At 38.6% G+C, this 17,083-nt stretch overlaps 1 protein-coding gene across 4 annotated transcripts in view; it reads right to left on the reverse strand.

Moving 5' to 3' along the window:
- Positions 1-17,083, reverse strand: part of FAM169A (family with sequence similarity 169 member A) — a 65,259-nt gene that overhangs the window by 22,293 nt on the left and 25,883 nt on the right. For all 4 annotated transcript variants that reach the window (XM_065905467.1, XM_065905466.1, XM_065905465.1 and 1 more), the window contains one exon: positions 628-807. In XM_065905467.1, coding sequence (XP_065761539.1) covers positions 628-807 — 180 coding nt within the window. The remainder of the gene's footprint in view (positions 1-627; positions 808-17,083) is intronic.

Here is a 17,083-nt window from a genome sequence, read left to right on the forward strand (position 1 = left end):
GGCATATCCACACAGAATATTTCTCAGCCATTAAAAAAAAAAAATGAAGCACTGAGTCAGACTACAACATGGATGAACCTTGAAAACATTTATGCAAAATGAAAGAAGACACAAAGAACTTACAATATATCATACAATTACATTTATATGAAATCTCAGAATAGGTAAATCCTATTTACCTATTTACCTCCAGAATAGGTAAATTCAGAAAACAGATCAGTCGTTGGTTGCTAGGGGATGAAGGAATGGAGGAATGGAAGAGTGACTGGTAACTGGTACAGAGCTTTTGGGGATGTTGAGAATGTTCTAAAATTATGGTTATGGCTGCACAGCTGTGAAAAAATAAAACCACTGAACTGTACACTTTATGTGGGTAGATGTAATGGTATGTGAATTCTATTTCAATTTCTTTAAAAAAGCTACCATACCCTCAAAATATCATTTTGTGAGGTTAAGGGCACATTTGCAAAATGCCATTTATGTGAGGTAAGGGCACATAGACTCTCTTGACCCTGGAGAGTCAAGAATGTAATTTACTTAATACTGACATACACACATTTAAGTGCAGAAACAAGTCCGAAGTGACACTGAGACAAGTTTAACGTTCTAAAAACTTAATCCAATTACCTATGTACATGAGCGAGGTCAGGGGATACCGCAAGCCAAGTGCGTCTTCTGTGAAGGAGTCAACAAAGTCCTCCAGCATGTGAAGCCCACAGTCTCTGCCTCGATATTTCTTTCTCACAAACATTGTATCCAGAACTGGCAGCTGGTAGCTTTGGGTAAGAAACGAGGTACATGTGCTTCCTGCAGTCATCAAACAGAAATCCAACAATTTTTCACATTTAAAAGACCATGTAGGTATGTATATTTAGAGAACATGAGTTAAATCTGAAATTGGTTATTTTTTCTTACATCACGAATGTTAAATCAATGCATAAATTTTACAATATAAAATGCTTTCCAGCTATTACATATCATAATGTATACCAGAGATGATGAGAAGAACTGCGTATTTTACAGCTGCCAACAGTATGTCATGCAAATTAACTGTTACCATTTGATGAACTGTATGCTTGAATACATATCTCTGTCCATAGACCTGTACAACTTCAAAGCTCATCAACTATTAAAATTTAAAGAGCATTTGGTGATTGCATAAGTACACGAAATATCTAATTCCAACCTTAATATGTGAATATTCATCTTTTCCCTTTACTTTTTCCCTAGTGAGTACAGTTTCATTTTTATCTACTTAATGACGGCAAAGAAGTGAATTAGTTCTCCAAATTTTTAAGGACTATGGATTAGGACTAAATGGAAACATTGGTTTTAGAAACAGCTAAGTCAGCAATCTTTCCTCTGTGAATACACTTTTTAAACTATCCTGTACATTTAAGGTTTAATAGGAGAAATATTTGTAGTAGTAACTAAATATGCCTCCCCTTATTATATTACAGAGTTACACTGACCCATCAAATAGATGTATAAGCCTCTATAACGTATCTTAAGATAGTTTATAAGAAGAGGACATCATGGTGGAGTATCCCACTTTCTAAGTTAGCTATCAGTCGTTATTCTACTCTTTTAGTACTTCAAGTAAAACAATTATTCTCAGTTATATTATTCATGTGATTTTGGATACTTACAATGATGTAGTTCAAGAAAGACAAATTTTCAAGCACCAAACCTTTCACAAATTAACTTTTAACCAATCACATAATTTGATAAAATGGTCAATATAGCAAGGCTTTTTAAGTTCAACCAAATAATGAAATACTTATTATTAAACTGGAGAACTTCAATAACTTTTTGCAATAATCTCTGCAAGAGATTATCCACTCCAGGATTCTTGCCTGGAGAATCGCCATGGACAGAGAAGCCCGGTGGGCTATACAGTCCATGGGTCACAAAGAGTCAGACACGACCAGCAACTAGGCACACACACTAAGACAACTAATTTAAATTCAAAACAGGTGACTCGCTGTTACATACTTAGATCTGAACCGCTGTTCTTCAGTTAGGACACCAGGAAGGGTCCAAATGCCTTACATAGTGGCTGTAATTAACAATGTTGCTTTATATACATCAAATTTATTAAAAAGGTAGATCTCAGGCTTCCCAGGTGGCTCAGTGACAAAGAATCCACCTGCCAATGCGGGAGCCACAGGACACTCGGGTTTGGTCTCTGGGTAGGGAAGATCTCCTGGAGGAGGAAAGGGCAACCCACTCCAGTATTCTTGTCTAAAAACTTCCATGACAGAGGAGCCTGGCAGGCTACAGTACATGGAATAGAAAAGAGTTGGACAGAACAGAGTATGCAAACCGAAAAAAAAAAAAAAGTAGATCTTAAGCATTAGCACCTCAAAAAAGAAAGGAAGAGGGCTTCTTTGGTGGCTCAGTTGTAAATATGTGCATGTAAAACCCAATGCAAGGGTGCACGGAGGGGGGAACCCAATGCAGGCGACAGGGGTTCAATCCCTGGCCCAGGAAGATCTCACATGCCATGGAGCAGCTGAGCCCATGTGCCGTAACTATAGCGCTTGTGTTCTAGAGCCAAGGAGCCACAGCTAGTTAACCCTGAGCACCCAATAGCCTGTGCTCTGCAACAGGAGAAGCCACGCAATGAGAAGCCCGCACACCCCAACCAGAGAGCACCCCTGCTCGCTGCAACTCAAGGAAACCCTGCATAGCAACAAAGGCACAACACAGACAAAAGTACATAAAATTATACACACACACACACACACACACACATTATACATAGAAAAGAAGGAAGAAAGAAAATGGCAACCATGTTAGGCAATGTGTATCAAATCACAACTCATCAATTATACTCAATAAATTCAAAATGAATACATAAAATTTTTATTAGTCTAAAGGGTAGCCTCACCAACAAGCTACTGTGACTAGCTTTTTTAATGTCTTAAAATTAGGGTTCTCGAATAGTAACTGCTACAAGTGATAAAGAAATCAAGAGACATTACTTTAAAAGTAACATTAATTCAAAGAACAAAGCAAAAATGAGAAGAGAATCATATCTAGTTCGTAACACTGTCTGAAGATCTATCGCTTTTACTGTTGTACATGCCTCAGAATACCAAATATATGAAGTAAATTTCCCACAAATTGATTTTTTTTAATCTTTACACAAACATTCCTTTAAATAGAGAAAAGGTAGAGTCTAGCATCTAATAGTGTTAACAAGGTCAATTTATGGAACTAACAGTTTTCACAAAGTCTAAAGTTCTACTTACTCACCATGTACATATTCATTTCAAAAAACCATGCTAATTATATCTTCTTGTGACTATACCTTAAATTCTTATTTTTATATTTCTATCAGCTTCTACCCAGATATAAGAGAAATTAAATAAAGGGCAGAAAAACTTCCCAAGTTACCAGAGATTCTCCAGACACATCAACAGCAAAATTATTTAGTAATTAGTAAAGGGAAAAAAAAAAACCTACAACCTGAGATGAACTTTTCATTAAAAATCTAGTTGAAATGAAATTTAATTTAGCACTGCACAAGAGGCAGCTTGGATATTTATACTCCTCAGAATTTCACCTTTGGCCACCTTTTTCTATATGCTCTCTTTAGGTAATCTCACCTACTCTCACGGTTTCTAACATTTATTTAAATGCTTATGATCACAATCTTATTTCTGTAATGCATGAAACTTACTCCAGGATGAATGGAAGAGCTCTTATAAATGTAAATACAACAAAAAACACACAGTCATCTCCAAATACAGAGAAAAAGCATTAGACAAAATCCAGCACATTCATGATAAAAATACTCAAGGTCTTCAATCTGATAAGGAATCTATGAAAAACCCCGCAGCTAATAAAAACCACACTTAATGGTGAAAGACCAGATATTTTCCCCTAAGATCAAGAACAGGATAAAAATGTTAATTCTCACCACTTTTATTTAATATCTTAAGGAGGTTCTAGCAGGGCAATTAGGCAAGAAAAGGAAATGAAAAGCACCTAGAAAGAAAGAAATAAAACCTTCTTGTATATAGACCTTAAGATTTTCATCTTAAGAAATTCACTAAAAAATTATTAAAACTTGTAGTTTGTAAAGTTCAGCAAGATTATAGGATATAAGATCAATATACAAAAATCAATTAAGGACTTCCCTGGCAGTCCAGTGCTTAACACCTCGGGCATCCACTACAGGGTGCGTGGGTTTAATCCCTGGTTGGGAACTAGGATCTAGACCCTCACATGCCTTGCAGAGTGGCCAAAAAAAAAAAAAAATTCAATTGTATTTCTAGACACCAGCAATGAACAATCTTTAAATGAAATTAAGAAAACAATTCCACTAACAAGGGCATCACCAAATAATAAAATACTCAGGAATAAATTTGGCAAGAATACAAAACTGAAAACTACAAACATTTAAAAGAAATTAGGGACCTCCCTGGTGGTACAGGGGTTAAGAATTTGCCCGGCAATGCAGAGGACACAGGTTCCTTCCCTGGTTAGGGAACATCCCACATGCCGCAGAGCAACTAAGGCCATATGCCACAACTACTAAAGCCCACTAAAGCACTCTTAAATTCCTGCTCTGCAACGAGAGGTCACTGCAATGAGAAGCCCGCACACCACAACTAGAGAGTAGCCCCCGCTCACCCCAACTAGAGAAAGCCCATGCACAGCAACGAAGAGCCCCTGGGGTGCAGTGAAGACCCATCACAGCCAAAACTAAGTAATTAATTTTTCAAAAAACCAAAGGAATTAAAGAACAGTTAAATAACTGGAAAGACATCCCATTGTTCATGATTCAGAAGACAACATTGGTGCCAACACACCCCAAACTGACCCATAGGTTCAAAATTCCAGCTGGATTTTTTGCAGAAATTGACAAAGTAATCCTAAAACTCATATGGAAATGCAAAAAAACACAAATGACCCAAATAATCTTAACAAAGAAGAGCAAAGTTGGAAGACTCCCAATTTAAAGACTTTGCATTTTAAAAGTTACAAAGCTACAGTAATCAAGCCAGTGTGGTACTGGCACAAGAATAAATAGCAATCAACAGAATAGAAGCTGCAGAAACAAAACCTCTTATTTTTGGTCAACTGATTTTTGACAGGAGTCCCAAGGCATTTCTCTGGAAACACAACAGTCTTTTTAAAATGAATGGAGGTGGGCCAACTGGATATCCACATGTGCAAAAGAATGATGTTGGGCCCCACTCTGCTTTTTTAGACCACATACAAAAATTAACTGCAAATGGAACATAAACATAACTTTAAGTGCTAAAACTACAAGAACCTTAGCATAAAACACAGCAGTAAATCTTCATCACCTTAGATCAGGAAGTCTTCTTAGCTATAACACCAAAAGTAAGAGTGACACATAAAAAGATAACTGGACTTTATAAAAACTAGTGCTTCAAAGGACATCAACAAGTAAGTAAAAAGACAATCCACAAAATGAGAGAAAATCCTTTCAAATTATGTATTTTATATGGGACTTCTATCTAGAATATATGAAAAATGCTTACAACTCACTAATAAAAAGACAAATAAAACCCAACTTAAAAATGAGCTAAGGATTTAACAGACATTTCTCCAAAGACATACAAATGGCCAACAGGTATAAAAAACATGTTCAATGTCTCAAACCATCAGGGTAACAGCAAATCAAATGAGATATCACCTCATATGTATCAGGATTGCTACCAGCAAAACAAAACACAACAAATGCTAACAAGGATATGGAAAACTGGAACACTTGTATTCTATTATTGGGAATGCAAAATGGTGTAGCCACTATGAAAAAAAGCACAGAGGTTCCTCTAAGTATTAAAAATGGAACTATCACAGATCCAGCTACCCCACTCCTGGGTATAAATCCAAAATAATTGAAACCAGTATCTCAAAGAGATTAGCAATTCAATGTTCACTGCAGCATTATTAACAATAGCCAAGGTGCAGTAACAACCTAAAGGTCCATTGATGAATGAATGGATAAAGAAAATATGGGAGGGGGTGGGGTGTGTGTGTGTGTGTGTGTGTATGCGTGTGTGTAGGGTGTAGGATACATACTTGGGTGTGTGTGTGTGTGTGTGTGTGTGTGTGTAGGATACATACCTAAAAAATGTAAATCTGCAATATACAACAACATGGATGAACCTTGAGGACATTATGCTAAGTGAAGTAAGTCAGCCACAGGACAAACACTGCATGATTCCAATTATATGAGACATTTTAAACAGTCAAATTCACAGAAGCAGAGACCAGAACAATGGGTGTCAAGGGCAGAGTGAGGGAAAACTGGGCAGTTGTCAATGGATTTAAAGTTTCAGTAATGCCAAGTTCGAGAGATGTGCTTTTTATAACACTACATCTATAGTCATCAATATTGTAATCTATAGTTAAAAATCTGTGAAGACAGTAGATCTCTTGTTAAGTGTTCTTACCACAATAAAATAAGATTAAAAAACATATTTTAAGATAGATAATCTAGACAGAAAGGAGATTAGTGGCTTCCAGGAATTCCAAGATAAAGGAAATGAGAAGTGGCAGCTAAAGGGTACAGGAATTCTTGAGGTGATGAAGATATTTTTGAATTAGACAGTACTGATGGTTGCACGACTGTGAACATGCTGAAAATCACTGAAGGGTAAACTCTGTGATAGGTGAATTATAATAGGATAGCCCTCAAAAAAAATCATACTGAAAGAAAACTCAGACCAAAAAAAAAAAAAGGTACTATATGATTCTAATTTATAAAAATCTAGAAAGCAGGCTAATATATAATAACAGACAGCAGATAAGTGTTTCCTTGAGGACAAACTGAAGAAGGAAGGATGGTTACAAAGAGGCACAAAGAAACTTTTGGGAATAAGAGATCTGTTTACTCTCTTGATTGTAGTGATAGTATCACAGCTGTATATATATAAGTCAAAAACATAACAAACTGTAAACTTTCAACATGGTTAACTTTTTGTAAGTCGGTTATACCACAATAAAGCGAGAAGGGAAAAAAAAAGGAAAAAAAAAAGACAACTCAATTTAAAAACAGGTAAAGGATTTGAACAAATATCTCGAAGAAGATGATGAAAAATGAAAATAATGAAAAATAATGAAAAAAACACACGTGAAAAGACACTCAACATCCTTAGCCATTTAGTAAATTCAAGTCAAAATGACACGGCCACGCCACTTCACACCTACCATGTTGGCTACAGTCAAGAAGACAGATAAAAATAGCGATGGGAACACCAGACCAACTTACCGGCCTCCTGAGAAACCTGTAGGCAGGTCAAGAAGCAACAGTTAAAATCGGACATGGAACAGACTGGTTTCAAATCGAGAAAGGAGTACGTCAAGGCTGTATTGTCACCCTGCTTATTTGACTTCTATTCAGCGTGCATCATGAGAAGTGCCGGGCCGGATAAAGCACAAGCTGGAATCAAGATTGCTGGGAGAAATATTAGTAACTTCAGATGTGCAGATGACACCACCTTATGAGAGAAAGTAAAGAGGAACTAAAGAGCCTCTTGATGAGTGTGAAAGAAGAGAGTGAAAAAGCGGGCTTAAATCCCAACATTCAAAAAATCAAGATCATGGCATCAGGTCCCATCACTTCATGGCAAATAGATGGGGAAACAATAGAAACAGTGACAGATTTTATTTTCTTGGGCTCCAAAATCAATGCAGATGGTGACAGCAGCCATGAAATTAAAAGACACCTGCTCCTTGAAGAACAGCTATGACAAACCTACACAGTATTAAAAAGTAGAGACATTACTTTGCAGACAGAGGTCTGCATATTCAAAGCTATGGTTTTTCCAGCAGTCATGTATGGATGTGAGAGTTGGACCATAAAGAAGGCTGAGCATCAAAGAACTGATGCTTTTGAACTGTGGTGTTTGAGAAGACTCTTGAGAGTCCCTTGGACTGCAAGGAGATCCAACCAGTCAATCAATCCTAGAAACCAAACCAGGAAATCAACCCTGAATATTCATTGGAAGGACTGACGCTGAAGCTCCATACTTTGGCCACCTGATGCAAAAAGCTGACTCACCAGAAAAGACCCTGACGCTGGGAAAAATGGAAGGCAGGAAGAGAAGGGGGCGACAGAGGACAAGATTGTCGGATGGTATTACCGACTCAATAGATAAGAATTTGAGCAAGCTCCGGGAGATGGTAAAGGCCAGGGAAGCCTGGAGTCCTGCAGGCCATGGGGTCGCAAAGAGTCAGAACAGATGGAGCAACTGAACAACGACAATGGGTAAATTGTACAGCATGTAAAAGAACCTTAATAAAGCTTAAAAATGTAAACAGAACAACAAATTTGTACATGTGACCCTAATAAATTGTTTATAATCAGATTTTTTCATATATTCCCCAAACCTGCTCCTTCTTCTGTTTTCTAATTTTTCCAGAAATCCCATCATCATTCTACCAGGGGCTCAGAGCAAAACCTGAGATCTCATCCTTGTCTCTTCCTTCACAGCCCATGCATAATCTACTAGAAACACTGTAGCAATGACTTCATAATTTATCTTAATTATGAAGACTTCTACCCCTTTCTTCAGCTCTCACCAGAGTTTTCTGCAACAGCCTCTTAGCTAACTTCACTCTTAACCCTGCCATCTCTCTTTCTGGTTTTCCACACAACTCAGCTACTTTCACAGAAGGCTAACCAGATTGTGTTACTTCCATGCTCAAAATCCTCCACCAGATTCCTATCACCCAAAATGCAATTCAGACCTCTAAAAACCTCTTCTCTGGAAACTTCAAAAGAAGTTCTTCCCTCATTGTTCCCTCACTTCCTCCAGAGATGCTTGCCCTGACTAGTCTATTTAAATAGTACATCTATTTAAAATACTACCATCACTCTATTCTTAAATTTTAATCTAGTTTTTCTTCATAGCACCTGAGAGTGTATCAGCTATCTGTCTATCCATTGCTATCTCCTTCTCTTAAATGCAAGCTCCATGAGGATAGAATTTGCAAACATTTTATTACTATCTCTCAGTTTCTGCTGCTTGCTCTTTCTCCTATTCACCCTCCTCCCCTTCCCCTTTTCCTTCCATATCAATACAGCAAATACAAATAACTTCTGACTAAATGAATAAATTTTCTCAATACCATTCAGGATCTATGTATCAAATTCAAGAACAGCCATTCTGTCACAACTGAATGACTCTCTCTTTTCATGGAATCACCATTTCTTTGTCTAACCAGGAATTTGTCTCTTCTCACCTTCATAAAACCTGCCTTAATACCTTATTGAAGCCACCAGTGTGTGACTGTCTCCACAGATACACATCATAAAGCGAATCCTAAGGAAATAATGCTGTTAGATATCTTTACATTCTCATTACAGTCTTCACGCTTTGTAAATCAGTTAAGGTAACGTGAGCTGTTATAATAAACCAAATCTGGAAAGCTTAACATTAAAACGTTTCATTTTTAAATGACAATGCCACATAGTTGTTTCTGGGCAGTGGATGACTTTCTGACTCACAATCCTTCAGTTACCTATTACTGCCTCATAAACCATCCCCAAATGTACTGGCTTAAAACAGAATTTATAATTTCATTATTTTTCACAACTCTCATACTCTATTAGATGGGCCACTGGAACAGCTAAAGGTCCAAATGCCTCTACCCCTACAGCAGTAGAAATCGCAGCTGGGCTTCCCAGCCTGGCACCTCACTTCAATGTAGTTAAAACCCTGACGCTGAGAAAGACTGAAGGCAGGAGGAGAAGGGGACAACAGCGGATGAGATGGCTGGATGCCATCACCGACTCAACGGACATGAGTTTGAGCAAGCTCCGGGAGATGATGAACAGGGAAGCCTGGTGTGCTGCAGTCCATGGGGTCGCCAAGAGTCAGACATGACTTAGCAACTGAACAACAAAAACAATATATACTATCAATAGTTATTATTTTATATCACATTTTTGTTATTACTCAAAAAATCTTGAAACAGAAGGACCAGAAATCTAAATTTTAGTGAACAGAAAGTAAGTGACCTGTCCAAAAAAGGAGGTAAGATCATAGCTATAGCTCCAAGTAAAAAGGAGTTAGAAAGTTGTAACAAAAGCTAATAGCAAATGAAGAGAGGAAAAAACACTTCCACTAAATATTATTTCAAATGGAAATTTCAAAAACCAAAAATACATGTCCTGATTTCGATCATAAATAAATCCCTTTGGAAGCGAGTTAACAAACTGATTTTAAAGGTGCTGATTAGATTGTGCTTCCCTCATAGGCTTCTGTTTTTCTAAAACAGGAGTCTTCAAATTGGATCAAGGAGATTTACAGTTGAAGCCAAATAAGAAGTATTTCCAAAACAGCACTTGTCTTCAAACATTTTCTCCTCAGTTTTTCTACACTAAAATGTGACATCTGATTTATACACACTTATTATCTTTTATCTTTCTTGACATAGGACAGTTAACAGAACTTTCACTGAATTAACAAGTGATTTTGTTTTATTTTTCATACCTGTATGAGATTTTTGTCCTGAGCAGTTTTCTAGTTAGTACAGCGCTTTTAATAGGTGGACCTGATCATCACAGGCCCTGTGAGATCTAGAAAGTTCACCTGGTTTTGTGGCAGACACCGATTAGACTCTGGGAATAGTCCTTTTGATAATGCTCACTTTTAACTCTTCATCAAAGTTTCACACATACACTGTCAGTGCACAACAGTCCCCTAACACTTGCTGGGGAAAACACACACACACCAACACACTAACCATGCCCCAGAAACAAGCACTTTGACTTTTTTCAGTACTTACTTCCACATCTCTAAATAACTTACTACTTCTTGATTTTTCCATTTTAGGCATGATACTGACTTCCCAGTATGGACGATGAGAATTCTTTTATATATTAACACATTCACACACCTGACTCCCAATACAGCAGCCACAGGATGAGATGGTTAGATAGCATCATCAACTCAATGGACATGAATCTGAGCAAACATCAGGAGACAGTGAAGGATAGAGGAGCCTGACATGCTGCAGGCCATGGGGTTGCAGAGTCAGACACGAGTTAGGGACTGAACAACAACAATTCACACTATACCACAACCACACATCCTATACACGCCTTGCCCTATTGAGAGTCATTTCCTAGGGAGGTTGATAAGAAGTCTACGGGTTCCAGAGGAGAGAGGGGTCTGGAATTCGCAAGGAGGAAGAAAGGACAAACCTCTTTTCCTCTACATTCCTTAGATTATAGAACAATAATATATCCTTTGAGGACAGTCTCTAGATTAAACCTTCTGGCTAATCCTGTTTTTTAAATTACGGGAGTAGGTCTGGTGAGGTCTTTACAACCTCCAGACATTCTTTGGATTCATTCAGTTCAGTTCAATCACTCAGTCGTGTCTTTACGCCTCTTTACGACCCCATGAATCGCAGCACGCCAGGCCTCCCTGTGAGTTTACTCAAACCCATGTCCATCGAGTCGGTGATGTCATCCAACCATATCATCCTCTGTCGTCCCCTTCTCCTCCTGCCCCCAACCCCTCCCAGCATCAGGGTCTTTTCCAATGACTCAACTCTTCGCATGAGGTGGCCAAAGTACTGGAGTTTCAGTTTCAACATCAGTCCTTCCAATGAACACCCAGGGCTGATCTCCTTCAGGATGGACTGGTTGGATCTCCTTGCAGTCCAAGGGACTCTCAAGAGTCTTCTCCAAAACCACAGCTCAAAAGCAACAATTTTTTGGCACTCAGCTTTCTTCACAGTCCAACTCTCACATCCACACATGACCACTGGAAAAACCATAGCCTTGACCAAACGGACCTTTGTTGGCAAAGTAATGTCTCTGCTTTTTAATATGCTATATAGGTTGGTCATAACTTTCTTTCTGAAGAGTAAGCGTCTTTTAATTTCATGGCTGCAGTCACCATCTGCAGTGATTTTGGAGCCCCCCAAAATAAAGTCTGACATTGTTTCCCCTGTCTCCCCATCTATTTCCCATGAAGTGATGGGATCGGATACCATGATCTTAGTTTTCTGAATGTTGAGCTTTAAGCCAACTTTTTCACTCTCCTCTTTCACTTTCATCAAGAGGCTTTTTAGTTCCTCTTCACTTTCTGCCATAAGGGTGGTGTCATCTGCATATCTGAGGTTGTTGATATTTCTCCTGGCAATCTTGATTCCAGCTTGTGCTTCTTCCAGCCCAGCGTTTCTCATGATGTACTCTGCATATAAGTTAAATAAGCAGGGTGACAATATACAACGTTGACGTACTCCTTTTCCTATTTGGAACCAGTCTGTTGTTCCATGTCCAGTTTTAACTGTTGCTTCCTGACCTGCATACAGGTTTCTCAAGAGGCAGGTCAGGTGGTCTGGTATTCCCATCTCCTTCAGAATTTTCCACAGTTTATTGTGATCCACACAGTCGAAAGCTTTGGCATAGTTAATAAAGCAGAAATGGATGTTTTCCTGGAACTCTCTTGTTTTTTCAATGATCCAGTGGATATTGGCAATTTGACCTCTGGTTCCTCTGCCTTTTCTAAAACCAGCTGGAACATCTGGAAGTTCACGGTTCACGTATTGCTGAAGCCTGGCTTGGAGAATTTTGAGCATTACTTTACTAGCGTGTGAGATGAGTGCAATTGTGTGGTAGTTTGAGCATTCTTTAGGATTGTCTTTCTTAGAGACTGGAATGAAAACGGACCTTTTCCAGTCCTGTGGCCACTGCTGAGTTTTCCAAATTGGCTGACATATTGAGTGCAGCATGTTCACAGCATCATCTTTCAGGATTTGAAATAGCTGAACTGGAATTCCGTCACCTCCACTAGCTTTGTTTGTAGTGATGCTTTCTAAGGCCCAGTTGACTTCACATTCCAGGATGTCTGGCTCTAGGTGAGTGATCACACCATTGTAATTATCTGGGTCATGAAGATCTTTTTTGTAGAGTTCTTCTGTGTATTCTTGCCACCTCTTCTTAATATCTTCTGCTTCTGTTAGGTCCATACCATTTCTGTCCTTTATTGAGCCCATTTTTGCATGAAACGCTCCCTTGGTATCTCTAATTTTCTTGAAGAGATTTCTAGTCTTTCCCATTCTGTTGTTTTCCTCTATTTCTTTGCATTGATCGCTGAGGAAGGCTTTCTTATCTCTCCTGGCTATTCTTTGGAACTCTGCATTCAAATGGGAATATCTTTCCTTACAGTGATTTATCACTCATTAATTAATGTCTACCTCTAACTTTTCCCTTAAGAAAGTCTCCCTTAACTACAAAACTCATCTTGATAAGTGCAAACACATCAGGTATTCTATATTTTTGAATCAATGACCCAGAGTTTTCTGACCTACTACAACCTAGATTAGTAAATCTCTAGAAAAGTGCTGTCCAAAAGAACTTTCTGCAATGATGGAAATGTTCTATATCTCTTCTCTTCAGTGTGGTAGCCACATGCAGTTATGGGACACTTACACTGTGGCTAGTAGGACTGAGAAACAATTTTCAATTTTATTTCATCTTAACTAATTTGCATTTAAACAGCTACATAAAGCTAATGGCTACCAATCGGGACAGAGAAGCCCCAGAATGATCAGAGTTATGATTTGTGTGAGATGAGTGCATCTCACACTCATGCTTTTTAATATGCTATCTAGGTTGGTCATCACAGGGATATTTCTCACCTTAATTTCCTAATCTCTTTCTTGATTTTCTTCCTTATTTTCACAGAGCATAAATTCTAGCTTCCTGAAAAATGATGCACGAGAGATTAAAAAAATTTTTAATTAACTATGTAGAAATTTCCTTCTCTCTCATACTTCATTTATAATCTAGGTATAGAATTACATTGAAAATCACTTTCTCCCAATATCTTAAAGGCATTATTCCACTTAAAAGAGTATTCAGTGTTGCTACTGAAAAATCTAAATCATTCTGATTCTTGACCCTTTGTAGTATAAATCCCCCTCTTTGCGGAGTCTCACAAAATCTTTTTTTCTACCCAAGATGTTCTGAAATTTCACAGTAATCTGCCTCCAGTACGGGTCTATTTTAATTCACTGTGATGGCTGCTCAAGGGGCCTCTTTAACTTGGATATGCATGTTCTATAATCCTGAGATGTTTTCTTGAACTACTTCATTGGTGATTTCCTCCCCTCCAGTTCCTCTGTTCTCTCCTTCTGAAACATCTATTATTCAGATCATTCTCCTAATTTTATCTTTTCTTCCTTTTGTATTTTCCTTCATTAAGAAGTTTTTGCTGTTTTTGTTGCTATGATTGCTCGCCTTTAGAATCAACATCAGTTTTATCTTCCTTATGTTGTGCTCTATGGACATTCTTTTATTTTTTAAAGTAAACTATTTACTTCTGGCTGCACTGGGGCTGTGTGCTGCGCACAGGAACAGCTGTGGTGAGCAGGGCTCCTCTCTGTTGCCGCGCACTGGCTTCTCACTGAGCCAGCTCCTCTTGTTGCAGAGCACACTCTAGGCACACGGGGCTTCAGCAGCTGCAGCTCACTGACTTAGCAATTGAGGGTCTCGGGCTTAGTTACTCCGAGGCATGTGGAATCTTCCCGGACCACAATCTCTTAATTAATGTAGTACTGGTCTACGTAAACTATTGCTCTGCGTAAATTTACTGTTTCCTTTTTTTTGTGGCCATAAGGCATGTGGGATCTTAGTCCCCTGACCAGATATTGAAACCATGTCCCCTGCACTGGCAGGCAGATTCTTATCTACTGTACCAGCAGGAAAGCCTTGGGCAATTTTTTAAATAGATATTGTTCTCATTCCATAAATGTAATAACTACTCTTACATTCAAAAAATATTAAAAATTGTTCTGTTTTTGCATTATCTGTCTCTTCCAAACTGGTTTTATTCTGTTTCTGTTTTGATCTTCATCTTTAATATTAGTGACTTGTGCTAACTAAGCTATTTGTTCATAGTTAAGAATGGGACATTAAGAAGTTGACTAGTGTACATGGTGGGGGCTGCTGACAATGAGTTGGGACCCTTCCCAGGGGAACTATTTAAACTGGCACTTTTAGAATATTTTTTTCTCTTGGACAAGTCAAATTCCTCAAAGGAAACTTTTTTGTTCATGTAACCATTAAATAATTTTGAAGTACATAACATGTATTCACACATCTTTGGTAACATCTAAAATTTCCATCATAAATTTCAATTATAAAGACTGTAATTTTTAGCAAGACTTCCCTGGTGGCTCAGATGGTAAAGCATCTGCCTACAATGCGGGAGACCCGGGTTTGATCCCTCGGTCGGGAAGATCCTCTGGAGAAGGAAGTGGCAACCCACTCCTGTACTCTTGCCTGTAAAATCCCATGGACAGAAGAGCCTGGTAGGCTATAGTCCATAGGCTCGCAGAGTCGGACACAACTGAGCAACTTCACTTTTAACAACTATTTATCTTAAAAATAATTTCAGACTTAGCAAAAAGTTTCAAAAATACTCAGTTCCCACACACCCTTCATCCAAATGCTCCTAATGTTAACATCTTACATAGCCAGAATACTATTATCAAAACCCAGGACATCAAAACTGATAAAAGACTATCAGTGAAACTGCAGACCTTGTTCAACTTCTAATCCAATCCAAGATTCCATATGGTATTTAAGTTTCATGTCTCCTAAACTCTGGTCTTGACACTTCCTCCACCCTTCCTTGTCTTTCATCTCGATACTTTTGGAGGTTACTGATCAGTTACTTTGTAAAATAACCTCCAATTTGGCTTTATAAATAGGAAAAGGAGTACTCAAGACTGTATACTGTCACTCTGCTTGTTTAACTTCTATGCAGAGTACATCATGAGAAACACTGGGCTGGAAGAAGCACAAGCTGGAATCAAGATTGCTGGGAGAAACATCAATAACCTCAGATACGCAGGTGACACCACCCTTATGGCAGAAAGTGAAGAGGAACTAAAAGCCTCTTGATGAAAGTGAAAGAGGAGAGTGAAAAAGTTGGTTTAAAGCTCACCATTTAGAAAACTAAGATCATGGCATCTGGTCCCATCACTTCATGGTAAATAGATGGGGAGACAGTGGAAACAGTGTCAGACTTAATTTTGTCTGACACAGTGGAAACAGTGTCAGATGGTGACTGCAGCCATGAAATTAAAAGACGCTTACTCCTTGGAAGGAAAGTGATGATCAACCTAGATAGCATATTAAAAAGCAGAGACGTTATTTTGCCATCAAAGGTCCGTCTAGTCAAGGCTATGGTTTTTCCAGTGGTCATGAAAGGATATGAGTTGGACTGTGAAGAAAGCTGAGTGCCGAAGAATTGATGCTTTTGAGCTGTGGTGCTGGAGAAGACTCTTGAGAGTCCCTTGGACTGCAATGAGATCTAACCAGTCCATCCTGAAGGAGATAAGTCCTGGGTGTTCATTGGAAGGACTGATGGTGAAGCTGAAACTCCAGTACTTTGGCCACCTGATGCGAAGAAGTGACTCATTTGGAAAGACCCTGATGCTGGGAGGGATTGGGGGCAGGAGGAGAAGGGGACGACAGAAGATGAGATGGTTGGATGGCGTCACCGACTCGATGGACATGAGTTTGAGTAAACTCCGGAAGTTGGTGATGGACGGGGAGGCCTGGTGTGTTGCAATTCGTGGGGTCGCAAAGAGTCGGACACGACTGAGCAACTGAACTGAATTGAACTGAATGTTTTCTCATGATAAAATTGAGATTATGCATTTTGGTGAAAAATAGTACAGAAAAGATGTGATATCCTTCTCAGTATACAATACTGGGGTCTCTAATAGTGATGTGTTTTATTCTTGGTAATGTTAAGCAGAATCTATTAATTAACATGCTGTCTGCCAGGATTCTCTATATAAAATTACTATGTTTTCTATTTGTTTTTTGCCCTTAGGACATGTGGGGGATCTCAGTTCCCTGACCAAGTATTGAACCCACGTCCCCTGTAATGAAAGTGCGGAGTCTTAACCACTGGACTGCCAGGGAAGTCACCCCATCCCTTCTCAAACAAACAATATTGATTAAAGAAAAAAACTATATCACTACTCTTTTAAATGAATCAAATGGACCCTAAAAACTAATATCAATTTGATTTGATAACTGTCATCATACACTGAA

The sequence above is a fragment of the Muntiacus reevesi genome, chromosome 14, assembly GCF_963930625.1.
Source record: "Muntiacus reevesi chromosome 14, mMunRee1.1, whole genome shotgun sequence".
Classification (NCBI taxonomy): domain Eukaryota; kingdom Metazoa; phylum Chordata; class Mammalia; order Artiodactyla; family Cervidae; genus Muntiacus; species Muntiacus reevesi.